The sequence below is a fragment of the Diceros bicornis genome, chromosome 16 (assembly GCF_020826845.1).
Source record: "Diceros bicornis minor isolate mBicDic1 chromosome 16, mDicBic1.mat.cur, whole genome shotgun sequence".
NCBI lineage: Eukaryota > Metazoa > Chordata > Mammalia > Perissodactyla > Rhinocerotidae > Diceros > Diceros bicornis.
In genome coordinates this window covers 11105118-11125108 of record NC_080755.1, presented here as the reverse complement: position 1 = coordinate 11125108, position 19991 = coordinate 11105118, and the positions used below count along the sequence as shown (strand labels likewise).

At 38.0% G+C, this 19991-nt stretch overlaps 1 protein-coding gene across 5 annotated transcripts in view; it reads right to left on the bottom strand.

The window, feature by feature from the left end:
* Window positions 1–1153: 1153 nt before the first annotated feature.
* SPIRE1 (spire type actin nucleation factor 1) overlaps window positions 1154–19991 on the bottom strand; it is a 242050-nt gene continuing 223212 nt past the window's right edge. For 3 of the 5 annotated variants that reach the window (XM_058556762.1, XM_058556765.1, XM_058556766.1), the window contains 7 exons: window positions 14274–14416; window positions 11569–11742; window positions 7076–7213; window positions 6064–6134; window positions 5494–5521; window positions 5261–5397; window positions 1154–3692 (listed from right to left, as the gene is read on the bottom strand). In XM_058556762.1, coding sequence (XP_058412745.1) covers window positions 3437–3692; window positions 5261–5397; window positions 5494–5521; window positions 6064–6134; window positions 7076–7213; window positions 11569–11742; window positions 14274–14416 — 947 coding nt within the window. In that variant the 3' untranslated portion in view covers window positions 1154–3436. The remainder of the gene's footprint in view (window positions 3693–5260; window positions 5398–5493; window positions 5522–6063; window positions 6135–7075; window positions 7214–11568; window positions 11743–14273; window positions 14417–19991) is intronic. The other 2 variants (XM_058556764.1, XR_009222388.1) reach the window with 2 other exon arrangements.

Here is a 19991-nt window from a genome sequence, read left to right as displayed (position 1 = left end):
TGTTATTTACTATTTATAGAATTTTGATTTTCTACCTTGTTGAGGTGAAAAAGGAGTCACGGCTGCTTGGTAAGACAGCAGAGTTATGGTGGTGGCTCCATTTTTATTTATTTTCTCAGTATGGTCCTTGTTAGACTGTATTTCTCAAACTGATCGTAAGCTGCTGACGATAAAAAGTATCTTGCCTGCCCAGCCTAGGTGGTTTCTGACAGCTAGTTACCAAGAGACATCACCATTTTACAATAGGAACTCAACACAGAAGGTATGATGGAAAGCCATTTTATTTTTCTCTAGATAAATTTTAAAATAAAAGACTTTAATGGAAAACATTTAGTACCGTCATGTCACCCTGAATGCCAGCAATACCTTGATTTTTATACACACAGGAAGCCATGTCAAAGTCCAGTCAGTATATACATTTCTCCACGGCCCTTCAACACTTTTGCATGTAAAAAATTTTCTGCCATTTTGCTTTAGCAAATAGCAACATAATTTAAAACTTTCATATCTCCTATGTGACACCTAAAATCCAGTCCCATATTTATTAATACAGTTAGAAAAATAAAAGCCTTAAAAAATTCATGGTATCAGTTCACGATGCTAATCACATAATCGCTTCAAATGTAAGATCATTTTTAAAACTCCTACATAACAACTTTCTAGTTTAATTTGAAAGGCTTAAGACCTGGACTCTAGTAAGACTGTTAAGTCAATGTATGTATCAATTACTTGATTTAATTTTTATTTGCCTTGGGAGAGTTAATTCCCATTGTCCACTGAATGAATGCCTTTCCAATATTAATAAATATATTACAGTATTTACAAGCATTCTTATCTACTGTCACTGACAGAAAGTAAGCCATGGGGAAGGAAACAAAGATATCCCAACAGGGTTAGTTCGTGAGGTATCGGACAAAGGGAACAGGTGCTGAGCCTGGAGGGAGTTAGGTGAGAGTTAGGGGATGTGCGTAGGGAAGACTGCTCAGGTGTGCACATGAGCTCTAAGACACATCAGGCTCCCACCGAGACCAGCCAGCCAACATTTTTGTTGTTCTTGGATCAGAAGTAAATGCAGAATAGCTGGAAACCAGGACAAAGAGGAACACTACAAAGGTGTGTTATTTTAGTAGTAAGAGGAGGAAGATAGGCTGTTAGTGAATTATTCTCTGGAAATTCTCTAATTCAGTTGAGGTGTTGGGTACATGTCATAGATAAGGAAGGGTTAAATGCAAGAAATTGTTTTGGCACGAAAAAGTGATGCTAATTTGATTGCTACAATTTTAACTGTGCCATGTGCCCTTTTCTTACACTACTTTCGGCAAACTGTCTCAGGTAGACATACCATCCATTTGACTTTTTTAATGCACTTGGCAAACCTTGTTAATGCTGTTGAAGGCTATACATTCTAATGCTCTGGTGAGAAGTGATCATAATGCCCAAATCAGCCTATACTGTATCATAAACCTGAAAGTGTGAAGTCAAAGATTGAGATGTGCTAGATATTTGCCTTGTGAATGTGGATGAAATTCTCATTTTGGGGGTTTAGTTTCTTATGTTTTAATAACAACAGTAAACTAGTCATTCTTTTAAAAAGCACACTGTCTTAGGTCATGTCTATATACACAAAACAACTACCATTCCCTCTCCCTCGCACCCTTTCTGGTAGCCGTTTCGAGGCTCAAGCCTGGGGCCTTCAAGGGTGTGGCTCCCACCGAACCATCTGGGTATAGAGTTCAAATAGTCCTTTGGAAAATATTATAAATGAGATTCGCCCCATGTAATGTTTAAAGCTCTTGAGTGTTTAAAATAATTTAAACATTTGCATAATTAATAAGGGTTCTCTGGTGGTCCACTTAACATGCAAATACAGATGAATTGTTAACATGCATTATTTTAGTCAACTGGTGAAGTTTATTTCATAAGTATAAGTAATTTTAAGCCATTTACTAAATTGGAAATTTCAATCCATTAAAAACTACTTCCAGAGCAGTTTCGAGGTATTACTGTTAATCTAATATAGAAATGTTACTATACTTTGATGTGTAAAAAATGTGACTGCCATGCCTTTTATTAAATGGTGCTGTCATAGTGTTGACTACAGATGTGTCCTGTAGCTTTTAGGAAATTATTGTGCACGTGTATTAACTGATTTCCCAAACATTAATAGCAATTTGATTGGCTGGTCATTTCTAAGCATACCAAAATAATAAAGTATAGCCCATGGTATGGACCAATCAAGCTGAGAAATTTCAGGTGTGCAGTGCTACCCTCCAACCTACCTTCATCAAAAACCCATCCTACTCACTCAAGTCATTTACAAGGAAAATTTGTGCAAAAAGCATCCAAAAAGCCTATCAGCAGGTTAATATTCTTGTAATTTTAAAAGAACTAGACAATGTTCTTCTTTTAAAATTCATTTATAAAAATAAATAAATTCCAGTTTGAGACCTTAGGTACCAGTTTGTGGCTCAATTTAGTTGTGATGGCTAGACTATAAAGTTATGAAAAACATAGTTGAAAATAGATGAGCTCTGGCTTATTCCTTGCAGTGTGGCGCAGTAGCTGGCACCCTATTCTGTCACAACCCTTTCCATAGTTAACCAAAATACACAACTTCTTGACAAACTTTTATCTTTCCTCTGTCCCGCAACCCCGACAAAACTTTAATTCTTAGACCTCCATTATAAAACTACAAGTAACCATAATACATTCAAGATAGGGAATGAAAATCTGTCACCCGCTCAGAAGAGGGATCCATGACACCAGGGCAAACACAGCAGCTCAGAGGAAGTGGTCTCCCATGTGGGTGTACAGCTTATTCAGATGTTCTGCACTAGAATGCAGGCATCGAGTCCCTCCTGTAGTCTTTATCTCAGAGCAACAATAATTTAAAATCAGTTTGATAGTATGAGCAAATTCTTCTGGGTTTTGTGCTATGAGATGGTAAATCACCTGCCCCGCCTCCAGGCATCTGGTGTGTGGCAGGGCTCTGGATCACTATGTACATTAGATAGGAACACTGTCAGGTGGAAGTGCCAATATGACTTACTGCGTAGAACTGTGCTAACATCGACACCTGTGTTAGGCTGATTTCTCACATGAGAAGCTTTTTGCCTTAGTCAGAAAATTATTTGAGGAACAGTAAGGAACTGAACTAAGGAAAAAGTTTCTGGCCTCCAAATCCACACACAACACAAAAGCAGATTTCAAACTATTGTCCTCTCAGTGCAATTGAGCAATTGGCTGACCTGTCACATATCATCAATCGATATGAACACAGCATTCAGTCTGTGGAACAATGTGATGCAGCAAAACCCTGATCTAATGCAAATTCAAGCTGATTAAATAAAACCACGGCAAGGAGAGACAGTCCAGCTCAGTGTTCTCTCGCGCTAATGCCGACTCTGAACACAAAAGCAACTGAAAGGCACAAGGCTCAGATTTCATTGATAGTCCTTTCCGAAGGGCAGTATTCCGAGGGGCCTGGTGAGGACATATAGAAAGACTGTGTTTTCCTTTTTAATCGGGCTCTTTTGTTGGCCAACACCAGGCTACGCCGGCTTGAACTGATGATTTCCGAAATAAACTTTTTGCAGTCTACACACACCTCCATGGTACTCCAGTCCTCCATTAACTCTTTAGGAAATTGTAGTTCTTCATCTGATTTGTCCACAGACTTAGATTTTGAGAACCTGGAAAAAACCAAAATGTTTAAAACATCCAGTATTGTTTACTTATAATTCTACTGCAATACTAAGAAATTATGTGCAAAAAAATTGATTTGTTGTCAAAATATTATGGGACGGGTATGATTTAGTCATGTCATGTTCCTCCAAAGAAGAATTCCTACATGGAGACAAGGTTCAAAATACTTTTTTTTTTTTAAAAAACCAGGAAACATGTTTTATTAAGAAATAATACTGGAAACTCTTAGCATCTCTTCAAGAATTTTTGGAAAATAGGATATTCAGAGTATTCACCTGATTACCATACACATACAGATTGTGAACTTGCATAACTAAAGTGAAATAAAGTACATGTTGCTAACATCCTACTGATTCAGAAGGGACTTCAAGTTCTTTCTCCAGTGACTCCCTGTCATGGTTAATGAACATTAGTTAACTGTAGATGGTAGATCAGACTATAGGAAATGGAAGTAAATTTATTTTAATCCTATGACACATCCTGAAAAATTATCTTTGGGCCAGCTTTCTTGTCATTTTTGTATTTATCAAATATGCCTCCCCCTCCCCAACAATTCTCTCTGTTTGGGTGACTGATGGGATTCCAGAGAGCTGGAATTAATTAGACCATCATAATAAATGTTTTTGGGTAATTTTCTGAAATAACTAGGAAACATTTACTATTTTAATTAAACCAAATAGGAACGTAGGTTCAGAGTAAGTACAGAAAAGAACAACAGTTTATTATTTGCACTGCCTTGAGCCCACGATGACATTCCACAATCAGAGGCCAGCATGGAACAGTAGTGTCTCAGAGCAGAGAGTCGAAAGCACAGGGGCAGCAGTGTTAGGCACAAGTGACTTGCTGGGCTCACAGCTTCCTTGCCTCACAGTCCGCAGAGACATGACATGCAGGAGTAGCTGTCGTCCAGCATTTAACATGAATGCCAGTGTCTCCGCACCCAGTGGGTGGCTGGTGCGTCAAACCATAACCATCTCCGCCTTGTCAGTGTGTGACCGTGCTGGCCTGACCTCCTTCCATCTTTCTTAAGGACCAACACTAACCCTACTCTGTATTAAATGCAAAGGGATTGATATTCAGGCAACTTTTTTTTTCTTTTAAATTACCAGCTCTTGGCATAAAGCTTTATTTCTGTCTTTACAATAGGAAAGGAAGCCCAAGTTATTGCAGACTGTTGTAAACACAAAATTAAACAGATTTTCTTTCAAAATTAAAGAAGAAAGATTAGACTGTTACGTGCAAGTTTTCAACTCCATTGAAAAGAAGGACAGTTTTAAAGATGACTTTCAAAGGATACGAAAGTAATTATTTTTAAAGTAGAAAAAAAAACCTATGAGATTAAGGGTATCCTTCAAGTAGCTCACCATTATCCCTTGACAAGTTACCTTTGGGAAGTTTTGGAGATTCATGTGCAAGTCATAACTATATTACAACCAACCAACTCACCAATCAACCCAAATTCCCTTGACCCAAAACCCTACCACGTCACCAGAGTCCTCAAGAATAAGGAGCATTCTTCTTTTACGAAGTATGTTCTGTAATGCCCCTCGCTCACCTGGCAATGCTCCGAAGTGGCCGATGGTGGCCAGTGGAGGGTTTTTCTGGCCTCATACAACTTTCCCCTCTTTGCAAGGCAGAAGGTCCCAATGAAAAGATAGGCAGAGTGGAGTATGGCTTGGAGGGCAGCCGCATCTATTAACCCAAATAAAACTGAGAATGAGCAGTACTGTTAAAGAGGCAGAGTCATTGAAATTAACACAAGTTATAATTTCACCAAGCTTAGCTTACCTTTTTGCAACACTGTGAGCACACCGGCCTGTATACAAAATCAGAAGTGTTACTTGGCATGATACCATGGATGCGACTGGAGAGTTAGAGAAGCCAATGGCTACCTGGTTGTGAATTTCTACAATAAACTGCAAAAACTCTCTGGTTCTTCTATCAGAATATAACAAACTGATACAACTGTGGATTGCCAAAAAGACAATCAATCTGTAAAACCTAACTCTTACACTGTTTCCTATAAAAGGATCAAGTTATATCCGTTTGGAATTTTCTTATTTGTCCTTCCAGGGATCACATGATAATCACATCTATTTTTTTCTGTTCAAACATGATATATTATTATTAGAATTATCTAGGTTATGTAAAACAAATACATGCAGAGAAACATTTTCCAGGTTTAATATTTGTTTGCTCTACTCTTTTGAAGAAATCAGTATTCCTAACCTACAAGCACAGCACAATGTGATAACAGATTGGGTCATTTCTAGTATTATTCCTGTGTAGAAAAGTGATGAAACAATGAAGGTAACCAGTATTTCTTTAACTATTGTCATCAATTACAAAAAACCTTACCTCTTACAGAACTGACAGGTATAAGACCAGGTGAAGAAGGAAAATCTCCTAGTTCGGCAACAAAAGCAAAGCTAAAAAACACAAATTTAAAAGGAGAAAAAAAGCATCGCCAGTAGTTAATTTCCTAATTTACATGTTTGAATACACTTTACATTTATATATTGGGGAAGTTTAGTAGACAGAAGGAAGAAGACAATTTAGAAACCCTGTTTTTATGTTTGGCTCTGAATAATTATAATTTGGCTCTGTATTTAATTATAATTTTATTTATTTATTTACTTTTATTGAGGTGACATTAGTTTATAACATAAATTTCAGGTATACATCATTATATTTTGATTTATGTGTAGACTACATCATGTTCACCACCCAAAGTAGAAAAAAAAGTAATTGCCATCTGTCACTGTACACATGTGCCCCCTTACCCCTTCACCCTCCCCTCTCCACTCTTCCCCTCTGCTAACCACTGATCTAATCTCTGTGTCTATGTGTTTGTTTGTTGTTGTATATTATTTTATTTTATTTATTTATTTTTATCTTCTACATGAGTGAACTCATACGGTATTTGGCTTTCTCTGTCTGACTTATTACACTTAGCATAATTTTACTTTTAAAAGGTAATAAAAGGTCACAGCTCTCAAGAGTCTCACCATTATGGAAGCAATCTGAAGAAGGTTCTGAAAAAGTCTCCTCTGTTTCTCAGATATATTTTCTTTACAAATCCTTTAAAAGTATAATGACTAAATACATACATGGTTTTATGAAGGCATATCATTATTTATCATGGTTGTTTTAAACCTTCCAGTTTTTGAATTCTAAGAGAGAAACAAAAACACTCCCTTTTGTGAGCAAAGCAGAACAGGAATTGTCTACTAAAGAATAAGCCTCTTACCTCCTAAAATCGCCTACAAGTCCTGTACCATCTGGCTAGCAGACTGCTCCCTCGGGAGACCATGCCTGTGACTGACCATTCTTCTAACCCTGCTGATTAATCAACTTTAAACAGCTCTACCTTTCCTTTTTTCAGGGCGGTGTAGACATCTTTATATTGTTGGTATTTTTCCAGCTCTGCCTTCACCAGGACCTGTCGAATATGCATCACTTCCTCCACAGTGAGAGCTAGGCATTCCACTGGATAGCAGAATTCCTCCTGAAATTCAAAATTCCATATGAATAAGAAACTCCCACCCCCCCTTTTCTGGCATTGCAAAATTGTCCTTCAGATCAGACCCCTGGTTAGTAGCTTCAGAGAAGAAAAGAGGTTTCCCAGTGACCACTGGAACAGAGCTGGCTCACTCTGGGGACCACATAATTTCTAAATACACTAAGACAACAGCTGGCAGAAAACTTCTGGGGACCATGTGAAACATGTAGCTATTGAAATTTCTAATAAATGAAAGTTTCTCACATTTGTTTGGATATTTTGCCTCAAGTATTTCTATTCCATTAAGCTGAGCTATGTAATCTATGCATTGAAATCTTGAAAAAAATTTTGTTGTTCTAAACCAAATTTATGTCAGTTTTCTCCTATGATTACACAAAGACATTACTTAGTGTTATGTTGTATACTATATCTAGTAGATAAACAGCAAATCTACAACATTGGTACTGTTTTTAAAACTGGTTTGTGGTACCCAGAATAGCCAAAAGAAGGTGGTTAGTGATTTATACCGAGAAGCATTATTTAGTGGTAAGTTACATCAGCACACCTTGAAAGATCCTAATGGTATGAGCAGAACTGGAACATGTACCTATTGGTGCAGTTTATAGCCAAAAGGCAATCTCTAGAGGCTGCCCCACAGTTCTCCAGATTTCTGTTATTACTTTTAAACAACTGCTGAATGCATAGTCAGCATTGGAAAGATGTAGAAAAAATCAGAAGAATTTTACAATAAATATTTATGTTGGTTGTCTTATGTTAATGGTTTCCCTAAAAACAGCTGAGACAGTTGTTGATGTAACTGATCCCACTGAATAAAGAGCTTCATACCCATCTGCTCCCCATCTGGCCCTGCACTTGATTGGTGGATCTAATAGAAAGACAGAATGGTCTTGTGCATTCACACCCTGCCAGGCTTCACAAGGGCCATTGTGGTGTAGTGACACTGAAACTTAATGTTCTCAGTATAAACACATCGTAATTCACTCCCACACACACAATAGCGCTGCTCACAGGCATTCTGAAATCAAACAAGCCAGATGAGAAAGCACATGACCATGAAAGCAGTCAGTTTATGGAGTTTTAACATTCAGTTCTGTCTTTCAATCAGAGAAAAACAAAAACAAATCTAGGTTGCAAACTTGACAAACATTAGCATTTACTAAAAAAACGCAGTTTGAAGAACTACGGCTTCTTACTAACAATCAATATAAAATCATCTCTGTTCAGGCTAACTTAAGGAAGGTTAAATTTGCTTAAAAATGTTTTGGAAAAAAATCCTGGAATTGGATTTTTAAGATGAAGAGCTTAGTATCTGGAGGGTGGAGGGATAGTTTTTCAGAAAGATTATATCATTTGCTCTAAGACGTCTAAAATACTTTTTAAAAAATCACCACATAATTTTCTCTTTCAATGGGAAAAGATTTCAAAGATAACAGGATTAAATTGGCATGTCCAATATCTACTCTGTTTTGCTCCACCCTGAGAAATGAGTGTAGTGTCAAATGGGAACAATGCACTGCTTCTATGAAGGTTAGGCCATTAAAACTGTGCACTAGGTAAGGGTTGTTGGCTGCACACATCTGAATGATAGCTTTTCTCAGCTTTTAACATATTTCATAAGAAGTTTTCCTATGGTCATTTTTATTCATCATGGATGAGTATGACTGTGGTACATTTTCTGAAGGCTAACTACGTGACAAAATTGCTGACTTGGAACAAGATAATGTATGAATCTAGCAAATAACTAGCTAATTGCTACCTGAGAGATTTGTTGTTGTGCATGCTGGGAAGATGGCAAACAGTGCCAATTTAACTTGACAACTAGGCTGCCTAGGCTGGTAAATACTTCCGGTAGACGGGAATCCTTTTTATTTCCGGGGGTATGCTAGCACACACGATGAACCTGACAGCTTGTACTTCCTCTCCTCAGTCTTAGGTCACAAAAGGGCTTAGTCAAGCATACTTTCAACTTACTGCTTTGAACCATACGCAAATCTAGTACTTCCTAGGATATAATAAGAAATTGTGGATTTTTTTGTGTTCTTGTTCTTTTCAAAAATTTTAAGTAGATTACCCTTTAGTAAAATACTTTCCATCAGGTCAAATGCTAATGTTTTAATTCTGGTGCTTTCCCAAGGACAACAAGACTTTAATGCAACATGAAAGAAAATAATAGTTGCTAGAATAGTTTTTGTTATTTTTTTAATTGACAAAAAATATTAATTCAACAGCCCCAAAGCCAAATTAAACCCTAACAGATGTTGCTGAGATACTAATGCTCCCAAATGTGGAGAGCATTCAGGGCTTTAGCTGTGAGCAGGAGCCTCGTTCCTCTCATCACACTGGCTCAGTCCCTCCTACAGCAAGCACTGAGCTCATCTCCATGGCTAGACGGGGACTTTAAGGACTAGATCAGCACAACTCTAATTCTCTTGCTCCTCTGTGCTTCAATGTGACTTCCAAATTTAGGAAAGGGAAGCTAAATCTTAAAGAGTTTTAATAAAGATTACAATATGCTATAGGAATAGACGTGCCTATAGAACTTACTTTTACGTATGTCACTAAAATTGCTGAGTTCTTGTGGAATATTCTGGTTATATTTACCATTCAAAAGGGGTCAGAGTTAGGCAGCACAGAAATTCGAGAGTATAATGTATAATCTGGTTACTGAACCACACAGAGAAACGGGAATAGTCATATTTTATAAAGTGTCCTTGATTAGCAAAAAATTCATAAGTAGCAGATAATTGAAATTATCCAAAACAATCATTGTTTTTTGAGCTTTTAATAAACCAAGGAAGGCAGATTTAAATAAAAATAACTACTATTAAGTTTAATTACTCTTTTCTTTTTTCGAGTTCAAAACTCAAAGTGAATTTGTTGCCTAAAGTAATGTGTGGACTTAGTACACAGATATCTCTATTTGGGGACGATTGATAATAAAAATTAAATGTTGGCAGATCTTTAGTAACAGCAGGAGTAACAGGAGTTAAAATGCCATCCCTGCACGGGACCATGTACTATTCAAATGGCCAGATCTAAAAGGGAAAAAAGAACAGAGATTTATCCTGTGTTTCATGACAAATAAACAGAGAAAGGAATTTGCTCTATCTCATTTACATTCAGAGTCACTTTTATAAACCAAGATGGATAATAAAGAATAACAAGGAGACCACCTACTGGTTCATTTTTCAAGGGTATATTTAGTAAATAAAGGACCTTGGAGAGCCAGGACCCTGTATGAGGTGGAACAGGCAAGGCTGCTGCAAATACTGGTCAGCAGCTCACGTTACACCCTGGGGGCAGTGCAAGCTTCAGTACAGTCTCAGGGCTTTTTATTTCACTGAGGTTTGGAAATTATTCTTTAAAAAATTTATTCTGGGCCGGCTCCGTGGCTTAGCTGTTAAGTGCGCGCGCTCCGCTACTGGCGGCCCGGGTTCGGATCCCGGGCGCGCACCGACGCACCGCTTCTCTGGCCATGCTGAGGCCGCGTCCCACCTACAGCAACTAGAAGGATGTGCAACTATGACATACAACTATCTATTGGGGCTTTGGGGGAAAAAAAAAAAGAGGAGGATTAGCACAGATGTTAGCTCAGGGCTGATCTTCCTCACCAAAAAAAAAAAAAAATTATTCTGTATGAAAATCTCAAAAACAATGATAAAATGCAGAATTATTTAAAATATTTAAAATAACCATAACAATAAAAAGAAAACTTCAAATTTCTCTCTACAGAGAAGTAAGTGGGTTGTCATAAATAAAAACCATATAACATCCTGACCATCACAATGCAGCTTTATGAAAGGTGCTAGGGAAGAGAAAGATTCTCTGAGCCCAGGGGAGGCACATGCTATGGGTATTCTTCAGAGCTGGCAGCAGGGTGTGCAGGAAACGGGCAATGACACAACTCTGTGGGCAGTTGAGTCCCTAGTGGCTACCTGGCCTGGCAGGAGGCTGCTCTGCGAGCTGAGTGTGGGAACAAACACTCTCCTGATGGTGGAGAGGCCTGGGAGGAAAGCACCCCACTGGCTCTCTGAGTGCCCCTGCACACGGAGAGGGAGACAGCCTTCCCCCTGCTGTACAAATAGGTCACTTGAAGAGACAAACACTCACAGGTCCCTCTAATCTGATGCTGCATTTTGAGTTTGTTGTCCTTTCAGTTATTTTCCTCTCAATTGAGATCATGGTGTGATCTATGCATCCTACAAAAGATTGGAATCAATGATCAGAAGCAAAGTGCCCATCTAAGCTGTTAATTCTTGCAGAGTGCGGCAGTTGAACTATCACTGTCAAAGAGATAGAGAGAGTAAAATAATTCCCAGAACCAGCAGAAAGAGGCCAACCTTTGAGGATTTCCACCTGCTGGTAAAAGCTCTCTCACACAGATAATACATAGCCCCTGCTACCCCAAATATGGTTGCTTCAAAAGGATGAGAGCTGAGCAGAGAAGCTGTTTGTATGGTAGAAAAAAGTGGTCGGAATGGCGTCCTTGGCCATACACTGGTTATCCTAGGAACCTGAACAACAGATAAGGGAAAAGAAAATGGCAGGGGAAAAAGAAAAGGAAAAATAACGCTGAACATGAGTGACCTACAAATAGTGATTACAGAGCATGAAAGAAAAACAAAACAAAACAAAAACACCATGGAAGACATTAACAGTAGATTCCATATGCGTGTCCACGCCATCTGCATCCATATGTATAAATTGGTAATAAACCATGAAGTCATTCCTAGAGAACCTCAGAGTTCACACAGCAAAGACTTAAACTTAAGATTTTTCTACCTTGGTTGTCCTATGAACACTGAGTCTCAGGACTGGGGCTCGCTGGGAAGCAGGACAGAGGCAACTGCCTATTCTGCCTGGGAAAGCGTGGGAATGTACCCCAAGCAGGTGCTCGCTCCCCCTGGGGAAGGTACTTAAAGGCATCTTCTCTTTGGCAATCACCCTCAATCATTTGACCAAATGATGAAAAAAATTACATTTTAAACATCCTAAGGAAAGGGAGGGAGATACAATAAAAATAAAAACGAATAATAACACAGAGATTTCCACCATTTTCAGTTGAGGGGTTATAAATACAAAATGATTTCTTGTTTTCTAAAATATAGATAAAATTTTTAACTAATTATCATACTTTTTAAAATAATACTTACCAAGCTAGAGGGCACTATCACAAGTGTGATTTTATGGATTTCCCAAGATAAGCTCACAGCAAGAAAAGTTATTACTTTGACCTGGATGTTATTCTGTCTCAGCTGGTGCCTAGGGGCACCTCGAGGGGGCAGAGTTCTACGCGGAACCTGAACACCATCCAGCACTGACCAGAGGCGCTCTCCCACTGCCTTTTCACTGAGACCCTTCTCTGTTACTGCAGATTGGTTTTATCTTGCTCTCCTTCTCCACAAAAAACATCTCACAGCCTGGCCAAGAACACACTAAAAATCCCCCTTCGCCAGGAAATGTACTTCATGGGCCCTTGATGTGGGCTGATGGTCTTTCTTGGCAAACCTTCTATTACCAGCTAAAACTCCTTTGTAGTTGATCTGACAGTTCCTTCACATTGATAATTTTTAAATATAATTTAAGTCTAACTTTAACAATCATGCTATATGATCACAAGGCCAGGTATACAGCTCAATGATAAACTGGCTTCTAGGAAAGGCCATGTGAAGAGAAGAATCTCCGAATTATGGGACTTGTGAAAAAAATCACAAAGTAGCTCTCTCTTACATATTTTTATGACAATAACTGTATATTTTGCTAAAGCAATAACTTATTCACATTAACAAAAGTCTTTGCATTTTAAAGTTTGAACCTGTAGGTTAGAGTTCTGTTTTTCAGTTGGTAAACCACGGATGAGGCTATATTTCATCAAATATCAGTATTTTGGTGATTATTTAGGAGTAAGAGGAATCCTATCAGGAATTGCCATAAAATCATTAGTTCTTTAATCTTACTGTTTGGGAATAGAGATGACTGATCAAATTTCAACACTATCAGCCCTGTTCAAACTCAGTATCTTCACAATAACCACAATATCTCCCTCTACTTTGAAGAAGGGACATCTATTATTGCTTCATTTGAACTCTTGATGATTCATCACAGCCTAAAAATATGGATTAAGCATATTCCACTGTTTTTTATTCACGAGTATCTGAAAAAACATTAAACATTAGGTTGCTGGTGGAATTACTGATTGAAGCCTTGCATCTCGCCTGCAAATACTTCTGAAGTCAAGTGAGACTACAAAAGAATCTTTACAGACCTGCTTTGGCTGGTGGAACTATTACTTCTTCCTGGCAGGGCCTTGTATACTATATCCTACTGTTCTGAGAAATGAGTAGATACTACATGAACCTGGAAGTCTCTGGAAAACAGCAAAAAACTGTCAACCAGTCCAAATAGTAGCTTCGGCTCCAGTAACACAAAACATACAGTCACACATCACTTAATGACAGGGATACATTCTGAGAAATGCGTTGTTAGGCGATTTTGTGATTGTGCGAACATCATAGAGTGTACTCACACAAACCTAGATGGTATAGCCTACTACACACCTAGGCTATATGGTACTAATCCTATTGGACCACCATTATATACATGGTCCATTGTTGACCGAAACGTAGTTATTCAGTGCATGACTGTACCTGAAAACAATGAACAATGATTTTTAATGCATCAAAAGTCTCCCCTTGTACTTCTGCCTCAATAAAATAGTCTACTGTAGTCAGATCTTGCTAAGTTTTTTGATTAGTTTTAACAATTCTGAAGTGGAGTAATACCCATTGAAAGGAAGAAAGCATTTCTTTAATAACAATCCATACTTTCAACCATTGATAAATCGTCTGAAAAAAAAGTACTTTAAATGAGTAAAGAGTGGTCAAATTTCATTTGGGTTACTGTTAGGGTTGGTTTTCTTTAACTATTACAAACAAATATGGTTATTTAAAGTTCATTCTAACCTCTGGAAGCTTCTTAAAAAAGCTAATGATTCTAGGTCCCCTAACTGATCCGTATGTTTCTACGCAGTCTTTCAGTTACTTACAAGAGATCGGGAGCTCTGCTTGGATGGTGCCAAAAACTGTCTCACGTTAGTAGGCGTTTCCTTTTCAATGGAATGTCGTCTCTGGGGTGGCTGCCGTCTCTCTGGTTGGGGTGTTGATGATATGGGCAAGAATTTAGGAGGCTCTAAAGAAATGAAATTAACCAAATTGAAATGAACTTTCTTACAAAATAAAAATCTTAGGTTTCAAATTTCTAACAGAAAATTCTTTGTCACTTGTGACAAAATGCATTTAAAGATGAAGTGTTTATTTCATTGGAGAGGTATATTAAGATTGGAGGTTCTTAGGGGAAGACTGTGAGGACTGTTATAGAAGAATCTTTACAAGATAAACTTGCTACAGAAATAGCAAGGAAAACGGAAAAAATATTTTGTTTTTAATATTCATTCAAATTCATACATAAAAACACATAAGTATAGTTTCAGATTTACATACAAATGCCATCATGTTATTTTCCACAGAATTTTGCAATTCAAGAGTCTCAGGCGTTACTTAAAAACGTAAAAATATGTATTCTATGTGTCCAAGAAAGACTCCCAAATCATACCAAAATTCTCAAGTGCACCCTCCTTGTACGTTCTCCTTTTTAAAGATAAAGTATGAAAACACTTCCTTCTTGATGTTTATCAAGACATTTTGTCCTTAGGTTTAAATCAAGCTGTATTTAAATTTTGAAAAGTAAATTCCAGTTTTGATGTTAATATTGTACCACTGCTCCTCTGCCTAGTAATATTTTGCAACAGGGTTTAATACGAGAATGTTTTAGGGTCTGAATCGTTCTGGATTCACATTTTGAAAACATAAGGATAACATCAGAAATAAATTTGCTGCCAGAGTTTTAGTTCATACTTCTTCCCACTCTCTCTGCAAAGTAAGGCTGCTTCAATGTAATGGGTGAGGAAAGTGACCATCAACACAAAGTTCAAGTCCCTCTATTTGGACTGTTCCACCAAGAGAAATCACTAAAGGAAAACAAAGAACATAATTTCCACACTCAAGAAAAGATATAGAAATCCATTATGTGATTTAACTGGGTCTCTATAATATTTAATGGGTCTGATCAGATATCAATTACAGATAATACCCAAGGTCAGCTCCTACCGTTTCTGATATAATCTATTTAAGTAAATCAAAATAATATTTAAAGAATTTTAACCACTTAAACCTCCACATATATAGGAAATCAAGTCAATATTCTAAGAATATCTTTATATAAGTTTTTTCTCTTGGTAAGTTTTTTTTATTGCAGTAAAATATTCATAATATATTTACCATCTTTAACCTTTTTAAATGTACAGTTCTGTGGTATTAAATACATTTACATTGTTGTGCAACCATTACCATTATGCATCCCCATAACTCTTTTTATCTTGCAAAACTGAAACTCTCCACTCATTAAACAATAAAACTTCCCATTCTCCCCACCCTGCAGCCCCTGGCAACCACCATCTACTTTCTGTCTCTATGATTTTCACTACTCTAAGTACCTCATATAAATGGAATCATACAGTATTTGCCTTTTTGTGACTGACTTATTCCACTTGGCATAATGTCCTCAAGGTTCATTTGTGTTGTAGCCTATTGCAGAAATTCCCTCCTTTTTTAGGCTGAATAATAGTCCATTGTATGGATATACCCCATTTTGCTTTACCCATTCATGCATTGATGGACAGTTGAGTTGTTTCCACATTTCAGTTATTGTGAATAATGTTACTATGAAGACAAGTGTACAAATACCTCTTTGAGACCCTGCTTTCAATTCTTCTGGGTATATACTCAGAAGTGGAATTGCTGGATCATTTGGCAATTTTATTTTTAAATTTTTGAGGAATTGCCATACTGTCTTCCACAGCACCTGTACCACTTTACATTCCCACCAACAGGGCATAAGAGTTCCAATTTCTCACCAACACTTGTTGTTTTCTGTTTTTTTGTGATAGTAGCCATTACAATGGGTGTGAGGTGGTATCCCATTGTAGTTATTTTTTTTCGAGTTTGAGTATTTTATTTACTTTATTTTGTTTAATTAATTAATTAATTTTTTATTGTGGTAACATTGGTTTATAACATTATATAAATTTCTGGTGTACATCATTATACTTCTATTTCTGCATAGATTACATCATGTTCACCACCCAAAGACTAATTACAATCCATCACCACACACATGTGCCTAATCATCCCTTTCGCCTTCCTCCCTCCTCCCTTCCCCTCTGGTAACCACCAATCTGATTTCTGTCTCTATGTGTTTGTTTGTTGTTGCTTTTTTTTTTTTTTTGTGAGGAGATCAGCCCTGTGCTAACATCTGCCAATCCTCCTCTTTTTGCTGAGGAAGACTGGCCCTGGGCTAACAGCAGTGCCTATCTTCCTCCACTTTATATGGGACGCCACCACAGCATGGCTTGCCAAGCAGTGCATCGGTGCGTGCCCGGGATCTGAACCGGCGAACCCCGGGCCATCGCAGCAGAGCACGCACACTTAACCACTTGCACCATGGGGCCGGCCCCTGTTTGTTGTTGCTTTTATCTTCTACTTATGAGTGAAGTCACATGGTATTTGACCTTCTCCCTCTGACTTATTTAGCTTAGCATAATACCCTCAATGTCCATCCACGTTGTCACAAATGGCTGCATTTCGTTGTTTCTTATGACTGAATAGTATTCCATTGTATATATATACTACATCTTCCTTATCCATTCATCACTTGATGGGCATCTAGGTTGCTTCCAAGTCTTGGCTATTGTGAATAACGCTGAAATGAACACAGGGGTGCATGTATCTTTACGCATTTGTGTTTTCAAGTTCTTTGGATAAATACCCAGCAGTGGAATAGCTGGATTGTAAGGTAGTTCTATTCTTAATTTTTTGAGGAATCCCCATACTATTTTCCATAGTGGCTGCACCACTTTGCATTCCCACCAGCAGTCTATGAGAGTTCCCTTCTCTCCAGATCCTCTCCAACACTCGTTGTGTTCTGTCTTGTTAATTATAGCCATTCTGACAGGAGTGAGGTGATATCTCATTGTAGTTTTGATTTGCATTTCCCTGATAGTTAATGATGCTGAACATTTTTTCATGTGCCTGTTGGCCATCTGTATATCTTCTTTGGAGAAATGTCTGTTAGGTTTTTTTGCCCATTTTTTAATGGGGTTGTCAGTTTTTTTGTTGTTGAGATGTATGAGTTCTTTATATACTTTGGAGATTAACCCCTTATCAGATATGTGGTTTGCAAATATTTTCTCCCAATTGTTAGGTTGTCTTTCCATTTTGTTGATGGTTTCCTTTGCTGTGCAGGTTTTTAGTTTGATGTAGTCCCATTTGTTTATTTTTTCAATTGTTTCCCTTGACCGGTCAGACATGGTGCTTGAAACTATGTTGCTCAGACCAATGTCAAAGAGTGTACTGCCTATGTTTTTTCCTAGAAGTTTTATGGTTTCAGGTCTTACATTCAAGTCTTTAATCCATTTTGAGTTAATTTTTGTGTATGGTGTAAAATAATAGTCTACTTTCATTTTTTTGCATGTGGCTTTCCAGTTCTCCCAACATCATTTATTGAAGAGACTTTCCTTTCTCCATTGTATGTTCTTGGCTCCCTTGTCAAAAATTAGCTGTCCATAGATGTGTAGGTTTATTTCTGGGCTCTCGATTCTGTTCCATTGATCTGTGTGTCTGTTTTTGTACCAGTACCATGCTGTTTTCATTACTATAGCTTTGTAGTATATTTCAAAAGCAGGGAGTTTGATACTTCCAGCTTTGTTCTTTTTTCTCAGGATTCCTTTGGCTATTCGGGGTCTTCTGTTACTCCATATACATTTTAGGATCTTTGTTCTATTTCTGTGAAAAACGTTGTTGGAAATTTGATAGGGATTGTATTGAATCTATAGAGTGCTTCAGGAAGTATGGATATTTTAACTATGTTAATTCTTCCAATCCAAGACAGATTATATTTCCATTTCTTTGTGTCTTCAATTTTTTCAAAAATGTTTTATAGTTTTCAGTGCACAGATCTTTCACCTCTTTGGTTAAACTTATTCCTAGGTATTTTATTCTTTTTGTTGCAATTGTAAATGGGATTGTATTCTTAATTTCTCTTTCTGCTACTTCATTGCTGGTGTATAGAAACACAACTGATTTTTGTGTGTTGACTTTGTATCCTGCAACTTTACCGTATTCATTTACTACTTCTAAAAGTTTTTTGGTGGATTCTTTAGGGTTTTCTCTATATAAAATCATGTCATCTGCAAATAGTGACAGTTTCACTTCTTCCTTTCCAATTTGGATCCCTTTTATTTCTTTTTCTGCCTGATTGCTCTGGCTAGGACTTCCAGTACTATGTTGAATAGAAGTAGTGAAAGCAGGCATTCTTGCATTGTTCTTTTTTTTTTTCCTGAGGAAGAACAGCCCTGAGCTAACATCACACCAATCCTCCTCTTTTTGCTGAGGAAGACCAGCCCTGAGCTAACATCTATTGCCAATCCTCCTCCTTTGTTTCCCTTTTTCTCCCCAAAGCCCCAGTAGATAGCTGTACGTCATAGTTGCAGATCCTTCTAGTTGCTGTATGAGGGATGCCGCCTCAGGATGGCCGGACAAGCAGTGCTTCAGTGCGTGCCCAAGATCGGAACCCGGGCCGCCAGCAGCAGAGCGCGCACACTTAACGGCTAAGCCACGGGGCCAGCCCCCCTTGCATTGTTCTTGATCTTAGAGGGAGCACTTTGTCTTTCACCATTGAGTATGATGTTTGCTGTCAGTTTTTCACATATGGTTTTTATTATGTTGAGGTATTTTCCTTCTATTCCTAGTTTGTTGAGTGTTTTTGTTTTTTAATCGTGAAAGGGTGTTGAATTTTGTCAAATGCTTTTTCTGCATATCCTTTTTCTGCATCAATTGAAATGATCATGTGGTTTTTTTCCTTCATTATATTAATGTGGCATATTACACTGATCAATTTTCATGTATTGAACCATCCTTGCCTTCCAGGAATAAATCCCACTTGGCCATGGTGTATAATTCTTTTAATATGCTGCTGAATTCTGTTTGTGTCTTGACATGAGTACAGCCACGTTTGGCCACTCCATTGACCTATAGCCAGCAGCACACAAAGAAATATAAAGCTGCTTTCTGTGTGGTGGGAACTGGCCTTTTCCCGGGAACTGGCCTTTCTCCCATGGAGAGAGTTGCAAGTTGTAACATTTCAAGGCTCTTGGAGCGTCGTAGCATGGAATGGACTGGCCATCTGTGCTGGGCTAGGAAGATAACCAGAGAGAACAATGCACATACACAATTACTGGGCTGGGACGTTAACCAGGGGGCTCAGTGCACATACGCCACTGATAACCATTTGTGCATGGAAACACTAAATGCTTGCTCTGCAAACTCTGTAATTGCTTACTCTGAAAATTACTGATGGTATAAAAAACTGCTGGAAACTGAGCCCTAGTGAGAGTTCCACCTGTGGAAGAGACGCCTTGCCCAGGATGTGTGATCCCTGCCCAGCTGCGTCGACTGACAGGACTCTCTCGGCAGTGGGGCGTGGATGTTGTGAGTAATTGATTTGATCTGAAGTAACTGATTTATTGTGAAGTAATTGATCTGATGTGTTCTCTTTTCGGTCAACCTGGTGTTTCTCTTTCCGGTTGATTTGTGTCATTTCCCTTCAGTTGATGTGGTGTTTCCCTTTCCAATCGATCTGATGTTTTTAC